The sequence below is a fragment of the Phoxinus phoxinus genome (assembly GCF_949152265.1).
Source record: "Phoxinus phoxinus genome assembly, chromosome: 25".
NCBI classification, from domain to species: Eukaryota; Metazoa; Chordata; class Actinopteri; order Cypriniformes; family Leuciscidae; genus Phoxinus; species Phoxinus phoxinus.
Genome location: NC_136900.1, coordinates 10093070 through 10119457, shown reverse-complemented (window position 1 = coordinate 10119457; position 26388 = coordinate 10093070). Strand labels below are relative to the sequence as shown.

Below are 26388 nucleotides of genomic sequence, written 5' to 3'. Positions count from 1 at the left end.
TAGTGCAAGGCTGCTTCCTAAATCGCATAGTAGGTAAAAAAACAGTGTGACAAAAGATCATAATGCATACGGTAAGTGAATATTTACACAGGCGTTTTCTTATTAAGAATGCTTTTCTGAGACGAGATACAGGCCAAAGACCTGTGTGAGTGAATTGATATGCTTACATGCAAAAATTGACTGCGTTGCGATGTTTTGAAGCCTGTCATTAACGGCTGTATGCCATGATCATGCTTCCAGATGGAGAAATTTGGCCAGGAGATCAGCTCTAAAGAGAGAAAGAACGTCCACACATTACATGCGTATGAAAATCGCTTAGTTCCGACAGGGTTGTCCAAACCCTAAAGTCATTCTCTCTCTGCAGTGGTCTCCAACTCCACCATTAAAATTCCTCGAGTCGCTTCGGAGCAGTTCCTCTTCCACAGTGACCACGAGTAGGCCCACTTTCTCTAGCTGTGACGTCAAGGGAAGTGGGACAGAGGAATTCTGGGTAAAGGGAGAGGTGCCTGAACCACCAAGGTATTTACACGCTCACACATCCAGCCCTAGTCTCACACACACATAAGACGATGTCAGAACACAGCCCGGTTTGTTAACGTTGGAAGAACTGAGTTCTGGTTCTGAAGAAGGAGTTCTGGTCCAACTGTGATCCGTTTTGGAGCGTCTAAACACAGAGTTTGACATGTTCATGCAGTCTGATGTGCTCTTGGCCGACGCCGCGGAGACACACCACAGAGTTTCTGAATTACACTAGCCATTTCTCTTTGTTTTGACATTAAGGAAATAGTTCATCCAAAAAATGAAAATCGGGAAATCATGTACTAAGCCTCATGTTGTTCCAAAGCTGTAAGTCTTTTTTTTCCTGTTGTGAACAAAAGGAGTTTTGAAGAATATTTACAATTCTTTTCCATACAACTTTTTTTTCCATAGGACTCCCAAAAGTACCATAAAAGTAGTCCAAGATTTTTTTGTTTGAAAGAAGTGTATACTTTTATTGATCAAGGATGTATTAATCAATAGTGACAGTAAAGACATTTATAATGTAGCAAAAGATTTCTATTTTTTTTAAAAATGCCGTCTTTTGAACCTTATCTTCTAATACTGCCGTTCTTTATCAGTTTCCACGAAAATATTAAACAGAACAACTTTTTTAACACTTATAATAATAATAAAAACAATGCACAGCAAATCAGCAAAATGATTTCTGAAAGATCATGTGACGCTAAAGACACTTATTTATTGACCTCAAGTTGTTCCAAACCTGTTTCTTTCTTCTGTTGAACACAAGATAAAATATTTCGAAGAATACGGGTAAACCATTACAGTTGATGGTAGCCATTGACTTCCAAAGTAGGAAAAAAATACTATGGAAGTAAATGGGGTCCATCAACTGTCTGGTTACCAATATTTTTTTAAATATCTTCTTTTGTGTTCAACAGAAGAAAGAAACTCATACATGTTTGGAACAACATGAGGGTGATTAAATTATGACAATTTTAATTTTTTGAGTGAACTAATCCCTCTAATATTTTCATTTAAAAAAAAATTACACTGCAAAAAAAATAAAATAAATAATCTTAATCGTATTCCTGGAAAAATATCAAGTCTTTTAAAAGGGAAATATTTATCTAAGAAGCACAATTTAACTGATATGAGAGGAAACTGACTTCTGACTGTTCTATTGGCAGATCTTTCCATTTACCGGTAAGTAAAGCCTAAATATTTTATTTATTTAATTTTAATTTATTTCAAGCTTAGTCGATCACCTTTAAACATGCTGTTGTTGTCTGCAAATGTCCTATAGTATAAAATAATGTAAACCTGATGCATGTACATGTATAAACAGGTTTGTTTCCTGTCATAGTGACATGTGTGTAACAGCTTTTCCGCCTGTTAGTTTGCTAGCAGCATGTGTAATAATTGCTGAAGTGTGTGTGTCACAGTTATATGACCTCCTGACCTCACCTATATTTTCTAATATGCACGGCTGTCCAGAAGACCAGAACAGCTGATGGAAGATGGAAGTCTTCAACCGTGCAGGGAAACAGACCATAAATCTGTGTGGCGAGTAAACCACTCGACACCCGTTTACTCAGGTGGGTCCTTTATCATGTGAGGCGTCAAACCTCCCAACCTCACCACACAACAGCATGGGAAAAAGACAGATACTGTATCAGCCAGAGAACAAGACAATGAGTGAACCAACACGGAGACAGGAAGGACATCATCCCAACCCAGGACCCTAAAAACACACAAGATACAGGGTGAGATGGATTTCCGCAACACAAAGAGGTGGAAATGTTGGCAGTGCTGAGCAAACAGTTAAAGTCTCTTCTTATCTGTGCTTCGCCGCCCAGACTGCGAATGTCAGTCAGGCATTTTAAAGTCAAATAAACGCCTGGAGCCAAGCTAGTAAACTACAGCCTCATCCACACTCATGGATGCTCACTCATTAGTCTTCTGCCAAATCGTCATGTATTTCCTTTGGATCAAACTGTTTCTCCGTCGTTAATTTTGCTTTAACTTCAGAGTCTTGCCAAGAATTTGCCATTCTCAAAGATTAATGTGTCTTATATGGCTGCGTCCCAATCTGCATACTTTTACTATGGGCTACTATGTACTTCCCTAAGGAAAGCTTCCTGGAGCCTGTACTGGTATATGCGACAACAATATGCACAACACTAAATTGATACCACAGACCCTCTTTTGTTAAGTACTGGATGTGTGTGTTATAAGTTTTAGCATTTAGATAAATTAATTTAAAGGTACAATATGCAATATTTTCTGCCGCTAGAGGGCGCTACAATCCAAACAACAACAACAGCATAGCTTGGTGACGATGTGAAGGAGCGTGGAATGATGGGAACTGTCGTTTTTAACTCCACCGTGGATGTAAATCAGTCAGACGGGAATCGAAAAATCATGTTCATGGATGAGGTAAAGTTCTATTTTTATAAATGTTGCGTTTAATGACATGCTTTTATTTAATTAAAATTAATTAACCACAAGAAAAGTAAGTTTTAATACTAAATTGGTTATCATAGATGTTACTGTATTCATTGTTGTGATAACGCTGCGCAGTTTTACGTGTTCTGAACAATTGTTGTAAAAGTACATTCGAACATACCCACATAATTTGCCAAAAGACTGATTCATCTTTATGTATAACACATGCTTTATTTATTTACATGGCCATAAACACCAGACGTGATAAACAATGTCAAGAAACTAAACACAAACCTAAAGCAATAATACTTTCCTTACATAAACATAACTATTACCGAATGCTACATTTGGAATATATAAAATTGACCCGTACGTTTATGGTACTTATGGGACTTTATGGGTCTTTGTCGACAGAACCAGCTTCAATCGGTAAAGAATAATTGTGTTCCATAACGACTGCACGAAACAAGCTAACGTTTGTTGCTTGATAGAAGCTACAACTACAACTTCCGCATTTGTCCAGGTCTCCACGCAGTACGAGCGGAAACCAAGGATAACGGTTTAAAAATAGTTGGAAACATTTGGGATATTGTAAGTTGTCAACTTAACAAAATATATAACACTTTTTTGGGATATTTTTATGCAAAAATCTTGCATATTGTACCTTTAAGTCATGATAACTCAGAGTGAATTTAACCAGCATTTATTGGCATGGTGCATGTACAGTAATGTGCATATGCTTGATTTTGGCGGATGAGATCTATACAAGAAAATACAAGAATTTGTTCAGCTTAGTTAAAATAATATATAATAAAGGACATGCTACTGCAAGAATATATAATAAGTGCCATAGCTGATCTGTACAGGCGGTGCTGGGGAGGAGGAGGAGGAGGGGTAAACAGAAGTGATCACAATCACGCAACAGGGCGATCGCAGGCGAAGGTACAACATACATGGTTACGTGGATTAGGAAGTACGTCTGGGTCGCTAATGCCATATATATTTATATATTTTACGTTTTCCTTCTGCTTTTTGACGTCATATACAGGACTGTAGTTAGTTTAATCCTCCTTTGAGTTTGAGGTTTTCTCACTAAATACATTGAACTTGAATGCAGTTTTCCCCCATATGGACTAAGAATTCTCCTCCTTCGATTGACTGGAGATTTATTTTTGAAAAGCCTCTGGGGGGAGGGTTTGCTGGTTTCCCGAATTTGAAACATTTGAAGTATCCAAGGCTCTCGGATGGAGTCTGGTCTGGTTTAAAGGAATCGCCGGTTGGCTCAGGACTTTCAGTGTTTAATGACTCACAGATGGACCCCATCGGGCCACTCAAACTGGGTCACCCGACAACACATTTGCTTCTTGATCTCACTGTGTAATTCACTCGCATACACAGGAACCGAATGTGGTGAACAAAGGCTATTATGTCCTCCAATCACTTTAATACAGCAAGAATTAGACCCGAACACTAGATTCGATAGTTATTTTCTCTTACTCGTCATACTGTGTTGTATTCTGGCCGAATGCAATGATTGAACAAACATTTTTTGGTTCTGCAATGTCAAATTGAACTGCAAAACACTTTACCTTTTACATTTCTGAAATAATATCTCAACATATATTCAAATGTAATTTGATTTGGCACAATACAGTTTATTCACACATTATTACCTACATTATTTATAGATATTTACTTCAATAATTCAAAAATGCACCCAATCGCTATAACAACTGTAACGTGTAGCTATCTTGAGTGTTTAAAATCAATCTCTCTTCATCTTGGACTATTTTTCATGTGTAGCCTATAGATTTTGGAGATGGATTTTCAAAATGTAACTTGAAGAGGCGCTAAAAGTTTTCGGCTACAACACGAGTTCTCAGTCTGGAGACATTACACCACGCGACTGTTGTCTAAAGACATACTGCTTGTCAGGTCACACTTTATTATTTTAAAGTATGTGAAATAGCAGACATTACTCGTAGTGTGTAGCGGTTTTAAAGGCTAAGATGTTTTACGGTTTTAAAGCTACCATTAGCATCATTAATGGACGGTCATAAATTGTTTTTGTAATGTCATGCTAAACATCAAACAATCCCTGAGCGGGCATAAAACAAATTGGTGCTGTTGATTCACAACAACAATCTGAAATCACTAGAGCTTTTATTGCTTGTAAATCTGTGATTGTGAAGTGAACTGACTGCACTTGCAGACGGCTCCAGTTTCGCTAATGAGACGAGACTCCATCTCTAGAACGGACTAAAGGTTTTTTTTCTTCTTCTTTTTTTGGCTTTGTGGAATAGAATACTAGCTTACTGCAAAGTATATAGTGCTCAAAAGAAAATTTTATTGCTCAGAGTTTGCTCTTTTATTGCTCACGAGACTTAATGGAGTTTTCAGTCATGATTTATTTGTATGTATAAGTTTGTCTCAGATGTTTCCTTGGAATTCCTTAAGATGTTGAAAATGTAAGACAATTTTGACAAATAGTAAAAGTACTAAGCTAAAATTAATATGGATAGTCAGATCATGTGTTCTAGGGAGATTTGGACCAATTTCTCATTGGATGAGTTCATATGAATTCATATTGTAATCTCTTGATCTTGACTTTTGCAGACTTGTCAAATCTGAGCACAGTTTGAGACATTGCTGAGATCTCTTCTGAAAAACTGTTATTTTATTATTTTTTTGGGATAAAAATCTGAGAAGCAGGAAACTTATTGCACATAAAAGTTATTTTTCTCTCCTTATTGATGTCTAGGTGTAACAATTGAGATATTTCATTTGTGGTGTCTTTACTATGGGTGCCTCATATTATTAAAAAATAATATGTCAAACTGTACACAGTATGCAGTGATTAATGTTTCAAACTAGTGTTTCATGACCTCATCACGTTGCCTGTTTAAAGGAATATTTAACCCATTAAATGTCATTCAATTTCATGGTGCTTTTTTTGGGAGTTTGGCAGTGTAATTCATCATTCTCTTTTGTTGTGTGTAAAAAAGCAATTCTGGCTTTCTGTCTAACATCTTTTTATTTGTTTAAAGGAGAAAAAAAGATTTTGGAAGCACGCTTGGGTGAGTAAATGATGACAAAATTGGTATTGTTGGTAGATATGTTCCTTTAATTCACTAAGTGCAAATAGCCCGCCTTTTTACACAAGGCTATTTAAACTAACTCTAGTAGCAATAGTGTAGGGGTAAGACGCTGATATCACATATCAGATCGGAAAGGTATTTATTTTCAATAAAAATTAAGAAAATATTCGAAAAGTGAAACCAAAGTGTCTTGTTTAATAATAAAGTGTTTATAAGAATAAATAACATCTAACTACTATTTCCCCTTATTGCAAAGAAAATACTGCTTTTTTTACATAGTGTGAAATAAAATTGATCTAGTTGTTATTTACACTTAGTGTAAAAAGCATCTATCGCTATTTGCACGAAATTATTTTTTAAAACAGCTTTGCTTGAAAATGTTTTTCTATAACATTTTCCCATTGATTTTTTTTTCTTGTTTCTCACCATTTTTACCATGTTTTTTTTCTAACTCCATATTAGATTTACATCTCATGTCTCTCTTCCTTTTATTCTACTACTTTTTTTATGCAATACCATGATATTTTTGTCATGTTTTTGTAATGTTTAAGCAATAAATAAATGAAATAAGTCAAATGCATTTTTGGCCGATTGTTAAATTGATGAGTCCAGAAGGTTGTACTGTAAGTGATTTGCATGCCAATCTTAAACCGCTGTAATGCATCACACATGTTCTGTTGACTCATCACCAGGTGTGTTTTACTCTCGTTTGCGTGTTTCTCTGCAGGTGTTGCGGTGGAATTCACGTCTCCGTCTACACTCTCATTTACGAGTCCCACATAAATCCAAGTGTGTTTATCATTTCCATCCAATCAGGAGACACTTTTATGAACAGGTAAGAACAGGGCAGAAACTCCACACAGGTGTACAGTCAGAAAGAGGGCAGAGGTTCACGGGTGGAAACGCAGAATCAGGACCACATGTAGATGCAGTCATCACGGCGGATCAAAGCCCGCCAAACTCACAGTCGAGATCAAAAGGGGCCGGGTTACGCTCGCGTGAGCCCTACAGGGGCTGAGGTGGACTGGACCGCATTAGACATCTGAGCCGAGGGCTTCCAAAACTAACAAGAAAGCCAAATAGAGGAGTGGGGTGATTCAGTGAGACGGTGGTACCTCCAAAGGACTTTAGTTAGACTAGACACCATATTTAAGGAATAGCTCACCCATAATTTCAAAATGTACTCACCCCTGTCGTTCCAACCCTGCATGACTGACTTAAAAACACATGGAAATGTTCAGGCAGAATGTATATGCTACACTTTGCCACCCAACGAAGGTGCATGGTTGTTTGTACTACAAAGCTCAAAAAAAGCGCCATAAAAGTAGTCCAAACATCTTGTACACTATAGTCAATGTTCACTACTGTGCAGGCTCAAGATGTCAGCGCATACTTGAACATAATTCTTAATTTTTCCACAATAGAAGAGATGTAGGTTAGAGTAGATACTACAGACTGTAAAAAAGGATGGACGACACACCTTCACTAGGTGTGTCCGTCGTCCATCTTTTTTTACAGTCTATGGTATCTACTCTAACCTACATCTCTTAAAGGAACACTCCACTTTTTTTTTGAAAATAGGCTCATTTTGCAACTTCCCCTAGAGTTAAACAGTTGAGTTTTACCGTTTTCTAATCCATTCAGGCGATCTCCGGGTCTGCCGCTTTTAGCATAGCTTAGCATAGATCATTGAATCTGATTAGACCGTTAGCATCTCTCTCAAAAAAAGGACCAAAGAGTTTTGATATTTTTCCCATTTAAAACTTGACTCTTCTGTAGTTACCTCGTGTATTAAGACCGACAGAAAATAAAAAGTTCAGATTTTCTAGGCCGATATGACTAACTATACTCTCATTCCTGTGTAATAGCAAGGAACTGCTGCCGTATCAGCAGGCGCAAGGAAATTACAAACTTAGTGCCGGTCACGTTGGAAGTTACCGAACTGGGCACTATTTTCAGATAATAAATAACTATTTTTATATACCCGTGGTACGGCAGCACAGTTCTTTGATTATTATGCAGGAATGAGAGTATAGTTAGTCATATCAGTCTAGAAAATCGCAACTTTTCATTTTCTGTCTTAGTACACGATGTAACTACAGAAGAGTCAAGTTTTAAATAGAAAAAAAATATAGAAACTCTTTGGTCCTTTTTTTGAGAGAGATGCTAAAGGTCTAATCAGATTCAATGATCTATGCTAAGCTATGCTAAAAGTGCTACCGCCAGACCCGGAGATCGGCTGAATGGATTCGAAAACGGTAAAACTCAACTGTTTAACTCTAGGGGAGCTGGAAAATGAGCCTATTTTCAAAAAAAGTGGAGTGTTCCTTTAAGCGGCCAGGGGTGCATTTCCCAAAAGTATTATTGGCCAACTATGATTGCAATTTCTATTGAACTCTATTGGTAACGATGGAACTGGCAACCATAGTTGGCTTTGGGAAACGCACCCCAGGATGTTTCACACACACATCCTCGTAAATGAGCAACAGCTGAAGTGTGATGACTTCTTTGTGATCTATGACGACTTCACACCTAACAAACCGCAGATTCACATGCAGGAATCCGCTCAGGTTTGCTGGAATTCAAGAATCAACACTTCACATTCTAGAAATAACATCCTTGAACAAAAGAAAACTAAACCGCAGTAACCTGAGATGCCTGTTATTGGAGACGCAAAACTTCAACAAGTCAAAGCCATCAAGTACAACAACCAAAACACCCTTTAAATATTTATTATCTTAAAGTCTCTTGTTTAGATGGAGGCCTAATCAAATTTAAAAGACCTATTTTCCCATCACGAAATGAAGTAGACAGTCATAATTACCACACCGTTTCTATGTACACACCTCGTAAATGTTATTCGCACTGCCGATTTTCCTCAGTCTCATTTTGTTTGTATTATTTGTGGTTGTTTTTTTATGAAGTGATGATTAGATTGTTTGAAACACGTCAAGCATGATCTTAACGATATATGGATGACTTTTCAAGTTGGGTGTTTTAAATGTATTAAAACTTGCGCATTTGCCCTGAATCAGTCAAATAGGGAAAGGTTTAAACAGAACAGGCAGTGTGCTGCAGTCTAGGACAAAACAAGACTTTGTGTAGCCTTTTATTTTTTCGGAAAAAGTGCCAGAGCCGTAATGCAGTCCAGACGCTCTCTTTTTTTTTCTTCTCCTCCCTCTGTCCTGCATCGCTACTGACCAGCTTCAAACTTCTCTGTTTCTTACAACAATAAATGGCTGCCACTCAGATGGTCCTGATCTTCCATTCCAGCCCACCCAAAATCTCAGACCTGGCTGTGAACTTGACCCTGACAGCGCGGCGGAGTCTTCCCCAGACCCACGCTGAGATTGAGGTGCTGTTGTTTGACGTGGTTGTGTAAGTGAGATATTTAGACCTCTCTCTCTCTCTCTCTCTCTCTCTCTCTTGAGAATGAGGTACAGATGGATGACAGAAAAGAGGTGAAGTGTGTTTATTGGTGCGTGCATGTGTTAGCAGGAACTTTTTTGCCTTTTTGTCAAATCCAGTTAAAAGCAGCTTTTAACAATACATTATGCTCATTAGCTGGTCCAAACGAGTCTAGATGTTTAATCAGCTTGACTACCAACTGGTTGACCTGGTAGACCACCTTGGACCAGCATCAAACTGTCTATAGTCACAGCTTTTTTTTATTAAGTTCTATAAACCAGCAGAGACGGTCCAGGCTGGTGATTTATGGTTATTAGCTTGTCCAAAATGGTCCATCAGTTGGACTACACCTGGTTTCCACCTTGTAGGCCATCTTTGTCAAGATGGTTAGAGCTTGTAGACATTTACATTGGACTAGCAAGAAACCAGTTGATACATTCCAAAAAACAGTTTGACCACTGATTTTTGCCCATAGTTTTTCAATGATATAGTAAAGATCCGAGCTGATCAACTGCACTAAAATAGTGGAATAAACTTTGTTTCGCCCTGTAGACCATCTTAAATGAGCAGCTTAGACTTGGTGGACCATTTTGGACTTGCTAAAAACCGGTTTGATCTGGTTTTCAGAGGCAAAGATCTGCTGGAAAACAATGTGATGTTTGAAGGACAGTGTGTTTAGCCGTTTTCTCCACTAAATGATGGAGAAGAAAAGAATGTTCTAACAAAACAAACCAACGTCTTGGACAAAGAATTTTTTAAAACACGTTTGAGAGACTAGTTTGTTCTTACGCTTGTCAAACTGTACCTGTTCTCTGAAGAACTGTAGGAGAACTTTGTGTCTGGAATGCAGGGAAGCATTTCTCTCCCTCTTTTCTCTCTGGGATGGAGTTTGATCTAAAATTAGGTTTATTTAAGGGTTTGAGATCTTGGCCAAATGTGCTCTGACATTAATTCGAAACAGCTCAGCCCAGGTGGGAGGAGGAAAAGAGGGGCCCGCGGTCTGTAAATAAGAGCCAGTCCGTTTTTATCATCTTCTCTGTCTTTTGGAAAGTCTTGGATTGAAATTCCTCCCTGCTTGAGCCTAATGCTCCTGCCTGACATCATTAAGGAGGAATGCACACCGTACGCTCTCTGTTTCCCTCCATTTCATGTTTTAATTCCCCTCTTTCCCGAATGCCAATCTAGCCGTGCTTTCATCATGTGAGGAGGGACGTTCAGACACGAGGCGAGTATGAACACCCCCATTCATTGGGCCAAAGCCTGGCACACACTCAGGAAGCTCAGGCTGTTTTTGGCTTCATGGAACCTGCAGACGCTGTAGCTGTCAAGATTTTTACTGACCTACTTTCTGCCAGTGGTGAATATGAGTTATTAGAGGCGCCCGGGGGGCTGAATTTTTCTCTGGACGTATGCAGGGCTCGCCTTTCTCCTCTCGTGCTCAGCGCCGCCTTTGTCTCTGCAGAGAATGATATAAATCAGCCAACGGCTGTGAGGGAAGAATGAAGCTCTGTGGAGTCTTCGAGGGGGTGTGGAGCAGAGCTGCTGAATCCAGTGGTTTCAGTGTCTGTGGATTAATATCTTCCTGCTGATAAGGGGAGCCATGCTTTATCTGAACGTCCAGATCCTTCTCAGGTCCGCCACAAATAAATGAGTCCTTCAAGAGGACATTTAGGGATGGTGTTGAACACAGATAAAGCATTGTGATGGACGGGCAAGGATTTAAAGGGTAGTTCATCCTAAAACATTCTGTGATCATTTATTCACCCTTATGTCATTCCAAACCCATATGACTTTCTTTCTTCCATTGAAGACAAAAAGAGACATTAGGTAGAATGTTCACACTGCTTTTTTTCATACAATCTTTATGGAATCCATTACATTACGAGTTATAGGTTTTTATTACAGATTTGCACAAAACTTTGTATACTTAGTATTTTCCCCCCGATTTTTCTTCTTCTAAATGTCAACAAAAAACTAAAGAATAAACTATTGCGAAATGATGCCGTTTCCATTAACTGATGTTATGCGACTAAAACTTAATTTTGTCATTAATTGTTAAGTCATTCCAAAAATCATGGACGTTGGTAGGTAGGTTTATGTATATGCCTAACCCAGCCACCGCACTAGCCATTATTATTAATGAGACGTGTGTGTTATCCAAGGATTAATGGCAAGGAAATACTTGAGTTTTTCTGGGTGTTTCTCCCTCATATCTGCTTCGAGGTCTTGATTGTGGCATTTCTTTGAGGTTTAGAATCCTGTAGTTTTCCTGTAATTCTTTTGTCTTTTATGAATTTAATAAAGAAATCAGTCTTGTATTCTGTCCAAACACACCGCGTCATCAACGTCAGGTGACCTGTAAATGCGCAAAAACTGTTTCCATTGCAGTTTTGCGAAATATTTCTTTTTCGAATTCCCTGAAAAACCACCGCATGCGAGGTGCACCTTTTTGCGATAAATGGGAGTTTTTGCGAAATTGACGTGTTTCCATTGGGTGTATTTTCAATTCGCAATTTCAATTTGCGCAATTTGAAGGGTAATGGAAACGCGTCTATTGTTTAGTTGCATGACTTCAGTTTTTCTGTCACTGAATCTCCATCAGTGCAGCGCTGGACTTGCTTAGACCTGAAGCTACATGTTGAATCATTTAAAGTATATACTGTAAAAACGGACCCACTGACTTCACTACTTTGCTGGGTGACTAATGTGAATACTCAAGCATTTATTTGTACACAAAGTACCAGTTAAGCTCAGTAATAAAGACTGTTCCACATAGTATAAAAGCAGATGACCTTCCGAGCTCCTGCAGTTTTTCCCAATAAAACACATCAGCATTGCATAACCTGTTCACCTGTTGCTATTTATCTTCTCACTTTTTGTCATTCCAGTGCATAATACATCATGGGATCAGCCTCAAGGGAGAGACTTGTCTTGTCTACATGTACATGCCATGACATAAACATGGCCTGTGCAGCATTTCACAAGAGAGGACAGACATTCACACAAAGGTGTTTGTGGCTCAGGGGTTAGGCATTGGGGATTAGGATGCTTTTATCAGATTTCACAGAGGAGGTTCAGAGAGCGACTGGACATGTCCAGACATGCAATCAGTGTTCACTACATGTTTTCAGCATGTAGACCTTCATTACATAAGAGGGCCTCATTCTTACAGAGTGATTCACATGTTCTGGGACATTACAAAACAAAGAGTATTAGCAGCCTCTTAAAACATCTTAAGGTGAACCCACATGTAGACCTGCAGCTGTGGACAGAGGAGGTTCGTTTGGAACAGGTGTGGATGCACTAGACGCCGAAGGGCATGTGACCAGTGAGTAGTCAAAATAATGATAGGATATGAGATGCGTGTTCACTGTCAGGATGACATGTTCATGTAACATTTTACACACGCACGCACACTTGTTGATTTTTTGGCAAACACTGACTGCTATCTGTGTCTGCTTCATCTTACTCCCGGGAGTCCATACACAACCATTCAAAAGATTGAAAAAATACAGCAAAACAGAAGTGTAATTTGTCATTTAGCAGACACTTTTATCCAAAACACCATATGCAGCATTCTAGTCAACTTCGGAAAGTCAAAGAACTTCCTACTTGGAAAAGTTCAATCAAATGGCAGTAGAAGGTGTATTTCCAAATTGGAAACTTTTCCGGAAATGTCAAATTTCCCATTCTGCAGGTTTATGACATGAAAATGGCAGCGTCCATGAAAATGCACACTGCTAGAGTTCCTAGTTGATAAGACCTGTTCAACAAATGTTTGCAGACAGAGACAAACAAGGCAAGTTTCTAACATTACATAGCTTCATTTATGCAAATTACTTTTTTGTGTTGACTGCAAAGCTATCAGCAGCACTGGTATTTTTGTCTTCCGTGCACAGGGCAATGGAACACCTATGAGATATCAATTAGGTAAATCCCATATCTGACATTATCAATAATATTTTGAGATGGCAATTAGCAATATACCAAATCTGACATTGAATGCATTATTAAAGGGGGGGTTTCACTGGAGCAATCTGAGGTTAAGTGTCTCATTCGAGGCAAGACTGTGATCAAACTTGAAGCTTTGAGTTTTAGCTACTAAACCACTACATGAGTGTGGCCTGAAAGCATTGTTTAGATTAAATGTCCATTTTCAATGGGATTTTCCTGTTTTGTAAGATCTGGCGTGCTTGAATCAACCCTCAGACCCCAAATCAAACTTTACTCAAGGCGCATCAGCAACGCCATAAAACCGCATGGACATCTGCATCTGAGGGGACGCAAAACCACCCGACAATCACCGCTGTTATATGGGAGCCAGTCCCCAGAGGGCATTTGGGTTTGTCTGCCCTGTTTCCAGTACAGCAGTGTCAGAGGCTTGTTGAAAGCAGTGGCATGCGGTTTCTGTGCTGTCCGAGCCGTAGCTTTGAAATGCCAGCCCCGCCGCAGGCTATTTTAGGGCCAGCCACAACCATGCTCGCTCGCTGCCCAGATACTGTCGTTCTCCTGGGGCCCGTGTCACAGCGCTGGTACTCTTTGCATCCCCAAAATTGCAAAGTGGTGAACCAATGGCATTGTGAGCTTCCGTCAGATGGCTTTGGCACTGAGTCTCTTGAGAAGGTCCACACGTTGAAGAGTTTGACTTGTCTGCAAAGGGTCTGAATGTCCAGTTGAAGAAAGTACAGATTCTCTTGATTCTAAAAGTGTTAAATACTACTTCACACAGTTCTCTGCAAAACCTAGGGTGTGTTCACATTTGGCTTGTTTGGTTCAATTAAAACGAACCCTGGTGTAATTGCTCTGTTAGTGCGGTTCATTTGAATAAGTGCATCCAAACCCTGGTGCGCAAAAAACAAGTGAACCGAGACCCATCTTTCGGTCCACTTCCAAACAAACTCTGGTGCAGTCCGAATGAAATATGAACACAACACAGAATGGTCGCAATTATAGTCGCAATGTTTCCCATCACAGTACAGGCGTCAGAACCGCGTCTCCTCTCAGTAGATCTGTGTTTGTGTGTGTGACGGAGGGATTCCTGCTGCTGTTTTTAATCTTTTACACATTTTTTAAGCTCTTCACGAGTTCTCAGCTGGTCAAAATACCATCATATGTAGGGTAGACACATATTTAGTGCATTTAGCCCAAACACAGAATTGTTTTGGATGTTCTGTAAGTAGCAAAATATACATTGAAAAAGCCGACCAATCAGGTTGTGAACATAACCCTATGTCTTTAGTTTTGTATCTTTAGATTCTGTGTTAAAATGCCAATGTAAAATCTAAGCGGACCAGGACTTAATGTTTTTTTTATTTGATCCGGATTAAACGAACCAAGCAAACTGAACTACAAGTGTGAACACAGCCCTAACCTGTCATTTGGCTTAACTAGCAGCTGGTGTTTGGCCAAACACAGATTATATTACTTGGCCACTGAGGCACTGCCCCCAGTGTCATTTTGCTTTATTATAGAAACAAAAACCATTTAGTTTAGTTGGTCAACGGACACTGCTATTATAAACGGAAGCGTCTGATGACAGAGGATTTGATGTGTAACAGATCCTGAGTGTCATTGACAAATACGTATCTTATCTTGTAAAATGTGCGATCTTTATAGACAGATCTTTATACACTACCCCATGGCAACATGGACACAAAGTTTTGTCCTACTCACCCAGGTCATAGCAATAATCTGGTAAAGATGTGTTTTTTTGTGGACTAAACTTTCTAATTATTGGGTCTAGGTAAGGTGTCAAGATAAGGTCTTGTCTTGTGATCCACATAAACACTTCCTTCTCTTCTTCCCTCTTTCTGCAGGTCGCACTGGGGCATTGGGACGAGCGCCATGGTGGCACCTGGGATCTTACGTAAGCTTCCAATCTCTTCACACATCAGCTCTGAACAAAGGTAGATCCCCTCCATGTTTTGGATTTTCCACCCTCATCCAATGATTGGATGCAAGTCAAGCTTGAGAAGAGCAGACAAGAAGACAAACTGTTTATGAGGGCCAAAATCTGAGATACTGGATTCTGGTAAATGTGACATGTCACACACACATTCATAAGTGTCTTGCTTTGATATTTCACTTATAATACATCCACAGAGTAGTCAATGTCAGTTGAGGAAATGGAGAAAAGGCACAGTGAGAGATGGAAGGAGAGAGAGTGAGAGACAGTAATCATTACAGGACTTAAAATAGAATAATTAGAGGAGTTGTGTGTGCTGTTCCTCTGCCTGCGCTGACCACAAGTACAGCCATTTACTCTTGATGCTCTTCCGGTACCGGCCATTTATCACTGATTTCTGTTTGTTACTTTCTTTGTCTATTTTTATTTTTGGAAGACGTGGACACCAAATGAGGCCAAAATCTTCATTTTCAGAGTAGGAAGTAATAATATTGATCTTGTTAGGGTTTTGTGGGTTGTTGCAAGGCGGTTGCTAAATGGTTGTTACCAACAAAGCATTTCCATTATAAGTTCCTGTCTCTAGTTTGTTCTGAGTAGTTTCTAGGATGTTTTAAGTTGTTTATAGGGCATTGCTAGTCTGTTCTGGATAGTTGGTAGAACGTTGCTAGGATGTTTTGGGTGGTGACCCTAATTATTGCTTAGGTGTTCTGGATGGTTGCTTTGGCGTAAGGTGTTCTGGGTGGTTGTTTGTTTATAAGGCATGGCTAGATTAGTCTTGGTTGCTAGAGCATTCCTAGGCATTGCTAGGGTTTTCCTGGTTTTTGTTATGTTTTTTTGGGTGGTTTCTAGGGTGTTGCTGGTAGGCTGTACTAGGTGGCTCAGGCTAGGCAGTAAAAAGACCCCATGTCTAAATCATGTTCTGGTTTTACACATGGTTGTGGTGCTTCTTTCAGTGTAGGTGTAGTAGATTTCTTCACTCTTTTTGTAATCTGCTAGGCAAATTATAATCTGACATATAGTCAGATGTCATTAATCATGTTGTTTGCATGGATGTCTGTCCACCGAAATTGCTCTGTGCAACCAGATTAGGTTATCTTGGTATCTGTTGTGCATTAACATAATGTATTTGTGTGTGATTGCAGTGGAGATCTGAAAGACGGGAATTAGACACAGGAAACGACGGAGTGAAAGACAAATCTTTGTTGACACTGTGATGAAAGCATCAAAGTAGTGAAGTGGTGCTCATTTGAACAGTGCACTTCCTGAAGTATGTGTGTTAAATTAAATAGGAATATACAGCTTTTTCAACGAACAGATTGAAAAACGCAATACATCAATCAATGTTAGAGGGGCCGTTTTTCCTCTGGGACTCATTTCCTACAACAAGCCACAAAAAAGGTTCGTAGCTTGATGCTCACTTAACAGTTCCAGTTGATTATTCTTGACTGCTCATGAAAGCGACATGCACTAATTAAACAAGATCGATTGATTTATCTCATCTCTTTGGTCATATACCAAAGTCTGGAAACAAAGATGGTCAAAATTAGAAAAAAAACATCAAACGGGATATTCTCTTTTGGTGCAGTTGAGTTTAATCGTTCCCAGAGTGTTCGTATTTCACTGACATCTGTACTTTGGATGGTTTAAAGCACTGATTAATGATATCAATGTTTGATCTGAATTGCGGCAAAATTTATTCAAGATGCTGTTTTTTTTTTGTCGCTAGCATTCATATTTTTAGCTCTATATTTAGATTTCTTTGATTGTGAAGTCATTGATTAATTGAAGTTAAATGACCTAGCCAAAACTTAACTTACCCTAACCCTGACTAATTCAAACCCTAAGGCTAGTGTTTACTGGGAAATCTGATGGTGTAACAGAATTATGGGAAAGAAAATCAGTGTTTCATTCAAGAGAAATGTTAAAAGTGAAAACAAGCAAAGATGTTGTTTGACCACAGCATCTATGCAGTTTTCAGTGTTGGAGAAGCTACTTTGAAAATTTAGCTTGCCAAGCTAAAAGCTACTCATTATTGAAAAAATTTGAAATACCCTTTCAAATCCGGACTGTATACTTTAAATGACGTGTTGCCTTCAGCTAAATAACATTAATGCTATTTAAAATCCCATATTTTTCGTCCATGTGTATTAGCTTTGAGGCCATCTGAATACTAGCGATCTGTCGCCGCAATTGACGGAATTTTCCAGCTTTTTGTTCTCACTGTTATACAGTAGGGGGCGCTGTTACACATCATCTTGAGAAGAGAATCTCCAGATCAAAACACAGGCAAAAAAGAAGCAGAAACAAGCAATAGCATATTTAAGCAAATGCATCTCTAAAAACGTGATCATCAAGCATATAAATCGAAAACTGCCTGACATTACAAAATGAAAAGTCGACCTATAGACTATAGCTATAGGACTGTGAAGCTTTGGGGGTGTTGATGGACTCAATCTACTCCATCTATATTTTGATCATCATTCTGAATCCGATCCAGACGTAGTCTTTGACAAAAACACGATTTTCTCAGCTTTTTGCTCGAAATGTTGCTTTATTTATGAAACTTACTCAAATGTTGATAAAATAAGAATGCATGAAGCTAGAATAAAACAGTTTTTTGTTTGTTTTACGCCAGCGGGGAAAGAGTTAAGTGTAAAATCCTGTAAGATAAGCTATTGGGATTTTTAAAAAAGAAGCGAAGGCTTCAATATCTCCTGACCAAAGATCTTGTTTCACTAGTGTTCACTGTATTCTCATGCCTAAAAAGAAGTTACTAGCATCGCTACTTTTAGTCCATGATTGTTAGCATTTTTAGCTGGATCTGGCGTATCTTTTAAGAGTCCCAAAAGTGGTGAAGTTTACAAATGGCATGCTTGGTGTTGTGTTTATATTGTAGCCGTAGCAGAACTAAATAAGATGCAATTTGCAGGAAACGTGCTGTAAATTCACCAACCCAATTAAATTGGACTGTATTACAAGCTGCTGGTGAAACCGGAGCCTTATTTTAAGGCTCTCATTAATCAATGCCAAACCCCAAGGCTTACAGCAGCCTGCCTGATGCGGGACATGTAATTAACTCTTTAAACACAGGGAATAAAAATCAGGCCTGATTGCAGATACCAGTTATCCTTCCTGAGGGACTCAGACCATTAGCTTCCTAATGGGTCTTGCCCCGCAGAGGCGTAAACCATCAGCGGAACTGGCTCCGATCCAAACCGCAGGCCTCGTTACACTTCAGGAAATGAAGAATCACGTGTACACCCCTTTAGTACAATTTTTTAAATGGCCATCATCTGAAGATGATTGGCATCTACATGACCTTGGTTAATAAATTGAGGTTGTGGAATTCCAGCGGCATCCTGTTGATAGAACACTAGGTCACAGGAGTCGAAATGAACTGCGTGGATTGTTTGGAGTAGCACTGCGATCTACAATTAAGTTTTGGTACCAAGGAAAACTCATTTGGTGCCGGTTGTGCCAACAGCAGTTGAATTTAGATGATGACATGACCAGGCGGGTGTGTGGTTAAAGAGCTATTTACTGCACTGTGCAATGAAACATAATGTAGAACGAGAGAGAAATGTTTAACCGTAAAATAGCCTGCGCCGTTCATTTGACTAATCATTGGCGGGATGCGAGTTTAATGGCCTTTAATGGTCTGCTTCCTGATATCAGCTCCAATCAAAGTGCTCAGCCATTCATGATCTTAGAAAAACACATTTCCCGAAAATAGCTCCTGCGCTTTCTCCATCCGTACCTCGCCCGTGCTCCTTAATGAAACGGAAAAGTTGAAAAAGAAAAGAAGTGGCACCACAGGTTTTCTTTATTTTTTTTGAAGGGAAACAGTTGTACTCCTCTTGTTCATTAGCTAAGAGAGAAAACAAACTGCAGAACAAATTAATGCTAACCTTAATTTCTACTTTTACAGGAGTGCCTCTAAATAAAGGAGCTGGGATTGTGCATTAGGAGACGCGGCTGCTTTTAGAAGTCGGTGGAAAGCGAGCGGCCACATTTTTAAACCTTTGGGTTGGTTTTGGCAGCGCTCTTGTTAAAACGGCCGTGTTTCTCATTATGCTGCTCATACGGAAGAGGTTAGCAACTCAAACCCTGTTAGCAGAATGCTAATCACTGTGATAACTGCATGCAGTCCGGGTTGATGTGGAATTCGCAAACAAGAGGTGGACGGCTAACCCAATTGGAGGCAGATCTTCGGAGGTCAAATGCAGGCTCTTATCCCAGGTCTCTGTGCATGTAAAACATTTACATGGTTTCTGGAGGAGGGCTACATACCTGTAAAGCCTGGAACACACCAAGTCAACGGTCGGCTGTCGGGCAGTTTTTGTGCGTCGGCCGACTAAGTTTCCTCAGTGTGTTCCGCACCGCCGGCTGAAATTGGTCCTCGTCGGCTTTGCGTCGGACGATTTGACATGTTGAATCGGCGTCGGGCCGTCAGTGAAAGAGGGAACTCTGATTGGCTGTTCAGCTTACTGAACGAGTCAGTGCACGATAATAATAGCAAAACAGCGAGCAAAGAAGTCAAAACGGTACAGATAGAAGGCTGTTCAAATGTTACGTTATCTTACCTGAATGTTCCTTGGTGAATATTTCAATATCAACATGAGCGGAGTGAAATAAAGAAAGTGTGTAGGATTGATATTCAAAACGTTAAGCACGCATTGCTTTGTTTACGGTTTGTGTATCTGCAGCGTCGGTTTCCCTTTTTGCATGACGAATATAGACGAATATATCTGCAGAAATAGACAGTCGTCACATTTACACGCAGGCGCAGAACACGCATTCTAGCTGACAGTCGGCTGTAGTTCTCTCGGTGTGTTCAAGTGCAGCTTTTTACCCCGACGCGTTTTGGTCCTATTACAACATTTAGCCAATATTTCTTGTTAATTGTATTCAGTGATTTTAGTCTATTTTAGTAAATACAAAACATGCATTGTGTGTGTGTGTGTGTGTGTGTGTGTGCTGTCAAATCGATTAATCGCATCTAACATAAAAGTTTGTAAATATATATATATAGGCTATATATATGTATATATAGGCTACACACAAAAAAAATCTTATTATTATGCATAGAATATAAAAAAAATATTTATTTACAAAACACACACATATATATAGCCTAGTGTATATATATATATATATATGTTTTTGTAAATAAATAATGTTTGAATTTTTATTTATAATAATTCGATTTTTTATATACAGTATATTCATGTTTCATTCGTATAAAACATTTTGGATTACATTTACATTTTTATAAAACTAATACTACTACTACTAATAATAAATAACATTAATATAAACATTACTACATCTACATTCATTTTTTAATAATATTGCTAGTGCATTTTTAATATTTTGCCTTTTTCTCACTAAATATATATATATTTCTGTTAAAGGTAGGGTAGGTCAGAATTGTCTAAAAAAAACTTTTATTCAAATTTGTTTAAACTGTCTTTATATACCAATGCATAATTAAAATGTAAGTACTCTGATAAAAAGAGTATAAAAATCGAGTGACTCTAGACCGTTTAATCTTCATTAAACACAGCTCATTAATTCCATTCACTCCCACCTAAAAACGGGTGCGCGACTGCGCGCACGTGGGCAGAGCCAGTAATAACGGCGGTAGTCATGGCGACGTCGAGTGACAGTCGCGCAAGCCAATCCTGTGATTCGTCCCGAATGGAAATAATGAGCTGTGTTTAATGAAGATTAAACGGTCTAGAGTCACTCGATTTTTATACTCTTTTTATCAGAGTACTTACATTTTAATTATGCATTGATATATATAGAAAGTTTAATCAAATTTGGTAAAAAGTTTTTATATAAATCCTACCTACCCTACCTTTAAATGTTCTAGAATGAATGGAAGTCCCATTTGGACCCTCGAAAAGGGCCAATCAAACACATCGCTTATTGCGTTTAAGTTCTACAAAAAAAGGGCCGGAAAACACCCTCGAAACTCTCCAAATCAAATTAGGCTGTTCCTCGGAGATTCGAGTGAAAACACCTGGTTGGTGGATGCGGCGAGAGCGGACTCCATCTCGCTCCACAGGACCGTAACAGTCATGCTAGCAATGGGACGATGCACTTTTAGACCCCTACAGAGTTTTACACAGCACCACCGTAAAGCCACAATCTTTCCAGGATTAGTCTTTCCATGATTTACCGCTGCTCTCTCCTGACCCCTGGAATGCAGTGAATGACGGATCTATTTTCTTACATTGTTTCACCTGCTCTAAATAAAACCACATGTTGTGAGGGACCGCCTCAACGGTCTTTCAGCCGTAATGGGAAGCATATAAGAGGAGGGGGGGCTTCCATTAGAGCAAAGCGTGACACTCAGAGGAAGACAAGGGCAGTGTACGGAGATAATACCTCGAATCAGAGGTGAGTTATGGGGCAGTGCCATGAAAGGAAGTCCCATCAAAATCCCAAACCCAATCAGTCTCAGGCCGTGTTCGGTTACAGAGGAATCCGAGAGGTCTCTCTGTTCAGTTGTTGTTTCTTCATTTGCTAACCTTTCCTGCACACTGCTGTTGGTCTGCTAGTGTTAAAGTGTTAATCACTGGTTTGAGATTACAGTTGATAGGGGTGAGACCTTTTAAGCTACATTTTAATTCCAACAGATTGCAGACTGGAGACCAGAAAACAATGGCCGAGCCAAATGTGACGATTTATGTTAAAAGAGACGCCATTTGATTGTAGACTGTCAAGCCAAGTCACTTTTATTTATATAGCACACATAGAATACACATTGTTTGAAAGTATCTTTACAGATAATCATAATGTTAATCTTTATAATATCTTTATAGTCGCATTTAATAGATTAGAACTGGGCGATGATATAACTTACATTTTGCGATGCTATAAAGCAGTTGAGATTTTGCTATGTGAGTGTCCTGCTAAACACACACACACACACACACACACACACACACACACACACACACACACTCACACACACACACACACACACACACACACACACACACACACACACACACACACACACACACACACACACACACACACACACACACACACACACACACACACACACACACACACACACACACAAACTACACTACAGGCTAGTGTGCTTATCTTTCAATCAGTAAAGCCTTGTTCCACTGAAAAACTGAAGAAAAAAAACAGCCTTAGTAGTTTGTTACTATTATTATTACACAACAAAACTGGCCATCCAATTGATTTTCTCTGTTTGATTAGAAGTGATTAGCTAAAAAGTGCCCAAAAATGTGTAAAACACATCTGAATATCAGCTGACCATTAAGCTGAGACCAGAAAACATTGTTTCTTCTTCAGCAGCGTGGACTAGTCAACGTGTGTGATTTTTGAATAGCTAACCTGTGAACGAATCTGTAACCTTTCAAACTGGGCAGAACCACAGTGGGTTTTGCTGTTGGTTTTGGGAAGCACAATGTGACTATCTCAGTCCAGCTAGTCATATCAAGCACAGGTGTCCATTTCATACTTTTGTCTTCCTTCATATTTCATATTTATTCCTACAGTGAACTCTTTGGTTTCATAGCACATTAAATAATATATATATATATATATATATATATATATATATATATATATATATATATATATATATATATATATATATATATATATATATATATATTATTAGCTTTTTAGCAATATCAAATTAGACATGGCAGTCTTGTTATCTATGCCTGGAATTAACTGCTAAAGTTGCTAAATTCATCCATTTATTCTTCCAAACACTCTCATGTGCCATTTTCGATGACTTTTCAGAGAATTTTCTTTTGTTTTGTTACGAAATTTAAATATTCAGCATTTAGCAATTGTAAGTACATGTTAGACTTTCGCGGTGCAACGGTGACATCTGGTGGCTGTGTTAGTAACAACAAGCTTTCCTCAATTTATAATATTGGGAATATTTTCCCAGACAGTCACGATATGACCTTCACATTTGACCTCTGTTTTGTTTTTAGGCCTGGTTTTATCAACTTGTTATCCCCCACATGTGTCTCCACAGGTTATTTGTGTTTTCTGCATGCAGCACATCTGTCACGCTGGCACGGGACTCACTGATCTGCGATAGAGATCTGAAGAGAACAATTCCAGCTGATGACTAACAGGCAGACAGCTGCAGAGTGGGTAATGAGACTGAGTGTGTGTCTGATCACGTAACCCAGAGGACGAGCGTAAAGACGAGCACACTACACAACTGAAGCTCATCATCATTTTCAGGTACAATCAGGAAGGAGAGGAATCTAAAAATGAGTTCATATATTATAGTTGCAGAGTGTTTTTGGCCTAAAACACTGTCAGTAGATGCTTTAGACCAGGGGGTTTCAATTTTTTAGATGCCATGGACCCCCATCCCAAAATTTAAAAGGCAGTTATACATTTTTATGTGTAAATACCCATCTATACTGTGAAAAATAAATATTATAAATATGTGTAAAATATTATTTGGGAAAATATTTATGAAGTTATTTTTCTACTAACTATAGTACTGTAACTGTGTATTATTTATTTTAATCATATTTTTATTATTTTACTAAAAAATTGTTTTTTTCTTTTTATAATTCGTTTTAATATTCTTTTTATTTTTTTTAATTTATATCAAATTTGTATTTTAATTTGTGTTTTTTATTATATATATATATATATATATATATATATTATATATTTTATTATATATATATATATATATGTTATATTTATCTATTTAAATCTATTTTTTTTATTATTTTTTATTATTATATATCCCTGCACCCAAGTTTAAAAAAAACTATGGTTTTAGACAATATAAACCTTCCCAAACTATAACTGGCGACTGGCAACAATATATTAAGTTCTGGTCTGAAACTCTAGATGGCGCTGGCTGATTGGTCCTTAACTCATTTGGTCGTGATCGCATCATCATCTACACAGCGCAGCTGATTGGTTGCTGATACATCAGCGGCCAATGAGCTGTGGCTCAGCATTCAAATACCGGTATTGTTGCTGTTATCGGTCTGCAGTGTGCTTTCAGAAACCCTCCACCTTCCCCAGCTCCACCTGTATAGATCTGCTACGGGGGTTATTTCATGTATGCACATGTGCAGCAGCTGCATGTCTTCTCTGTGAATGTATTGGCAGTAGCAAGTCTCTGTACTTAACAGCTTAGCAGATCTATTTCACCGAGACCAAATACATTAAGATATATCCATATCCATTACCATGCCAATCTCTCGAAGAGTTTTCATGACAGACATAAAGTGATATTGTTTGAGATTTTGCTATATAATTTATATCGCGGTATGTAAATATATCCACGTAGCACAGTAAAGTTCATGAAACTTTAGAGTGATAAAGAAACATGCATGAATGAGGAATAAAGATCGGGGCAAAAATTATGGTAAAAAAGAGTTATATAAGAGTTATATAAGAGCGCACATAAACTCAATGTTGTGCTCGCGATGACTGACAACACAGGTCTGAATTCAGTTCTCTCTTGTGGCTTTTTGAGCTTGAATGGTCAAATACACACACATGTAAGAATGCCCATCATGTGGGACATTCACCAAACACATTCAGTTATGTCTAAAAGCCACCATGAAATCAAAATCAAAAAAAAGAAAAAAAAAAAAGAAGAATATTGCTGTTTTTATTATGAATGATTTATCCTTGTACATCATTATTTTTTAAGTTCACGTGCCCTCGTATTCTTTAATCAAAATAAGTTGTACCAGAAAGACTCGGAGAATAGATACTCGATAATTATGCATTTATTAACAGCCCAGCAAGCCACATGCAATAAGTTCTTTGGCGTAGGCCCCGTCCGTAACTCGCAATCCAAGGGTACGGACTCAGCATTTCCCGCCTGAAGATGGCGGGGGCGCAGCCGACCCCCAGTACGGTATTGGAAGGGACCATCCTGGTGGTGGTGGGGAGGTTGAAGGGGAAATCCTACGGTGATAGGGAGGATGGTCGGAGGAACCCATCTTGTTGGTGGAGGGGAGAAATCATCTTGGTGGTGGTGGGGTGGATGGAGGTGAGTGAAGCGTCAGCATCTGCAAACTCAGACAAGTGTAAGTACGGGTCTTTTATACTTCTAGTATTAAAACGTGATTGGATAGATGAGAAGATAATCAGTGACGCAACAATTGAGTCTTCCCAGTAGAACTTACGCTAAAGCTTTCATTTCTCTTCTCTGATGACGTTTTTCTTTTTGAGCAAACTTTGTTCTATAACACGATTCCTCAACTCATGTCTCTTTCTGGGGAGAGGTGTGTATTACTTTTCTAAGCACTGAGTCTCCCAAGGTTTTCCACTGAGGTAAATAATTCCATGTATAAAGCTAAAAACAAATAGCTTTTGTTGCCAAGGTTCTTTTGAGCAGCGGTCAGATGATAAATGACGTCCCTGTGATTGTGAGATGTTCTGCAAGGACTCGTTTTCATCGAATTTCTTGAGGTTTGGAACAGTGTGAGTGGTTTTCCTTGAATCTCTGTCTTAAACTCTTCTCTGTTTAGTTTCTTATTTTGTACTGCAGAACATGCATTTATGATTTGTAATTTTTTATATCGTAATATTCGTAAAAATAAACATTCCAGAAACAAAAGGGATTTAAAGCCTAATGCCATTTTAACGTCCACTAAAAACTTTTTAGTCTAGTTCTTTTGTAAACCATCATGTGCTAGTGCTTTGAAGAACCTATAAATCAAAATACTGACCTGAAGAACCTATGAAATATCAAGAACTTGCAGTCGCCAAAGAATCCTATCTTACAATATACCGTTACAAAGTAAGGTTTTTACAAGATCTACATAGTTAGGGTCTGTAATTTGTATGTAGATTTTTTTGTAGTCATAGCATTTCCATTACCCTTCAAATTGTGCACATTGAAATAGAAAATACACCCAATGGAAACAGTCATTTTCGCAAAAAAAAACCTTTACGCTCGCATGAGGTGTTTTTCCAGGCAATTCGAAAAGGGAATATTTCCAAAACTTTATCACAAATGTTTCA

General features: G+C 38.6%; 2 protein-coding genes across 2 annotated transcripts in view; both read left to right on the top strand.

The window, feature by feature from the left end:
• LOC306994106 (sterile alpha motif domain-containing protein 3-like) overlaps positions 1–26388 on the top strand; it is a 186046-nt gene that overhangs the window by 22027 nt on the left and 137631 nt on the right. The gene's annotated exons all lie outside the window — the stretch shown is intronic.
• On the top strand, positions 63–23790 carry LOC306994059 (uncharacterized protein; the record flags this gene model as incomplete). The annotated part of the gene is made up of 7 exons (XM_079604366.1): positions 63–71; positions 365–519; positions 5994–6023; positions 6772–6879; positions 9318–9422; positions 15269–15318; positions 23405–23790. 7 exons carry the CDS (start codon positions 63–65, stop codon positions 23458–23460), a joined length of 513 nt encoding a protein of 170 aa, XP_079460492.1. The 3' UTR covers positions 23461–23790.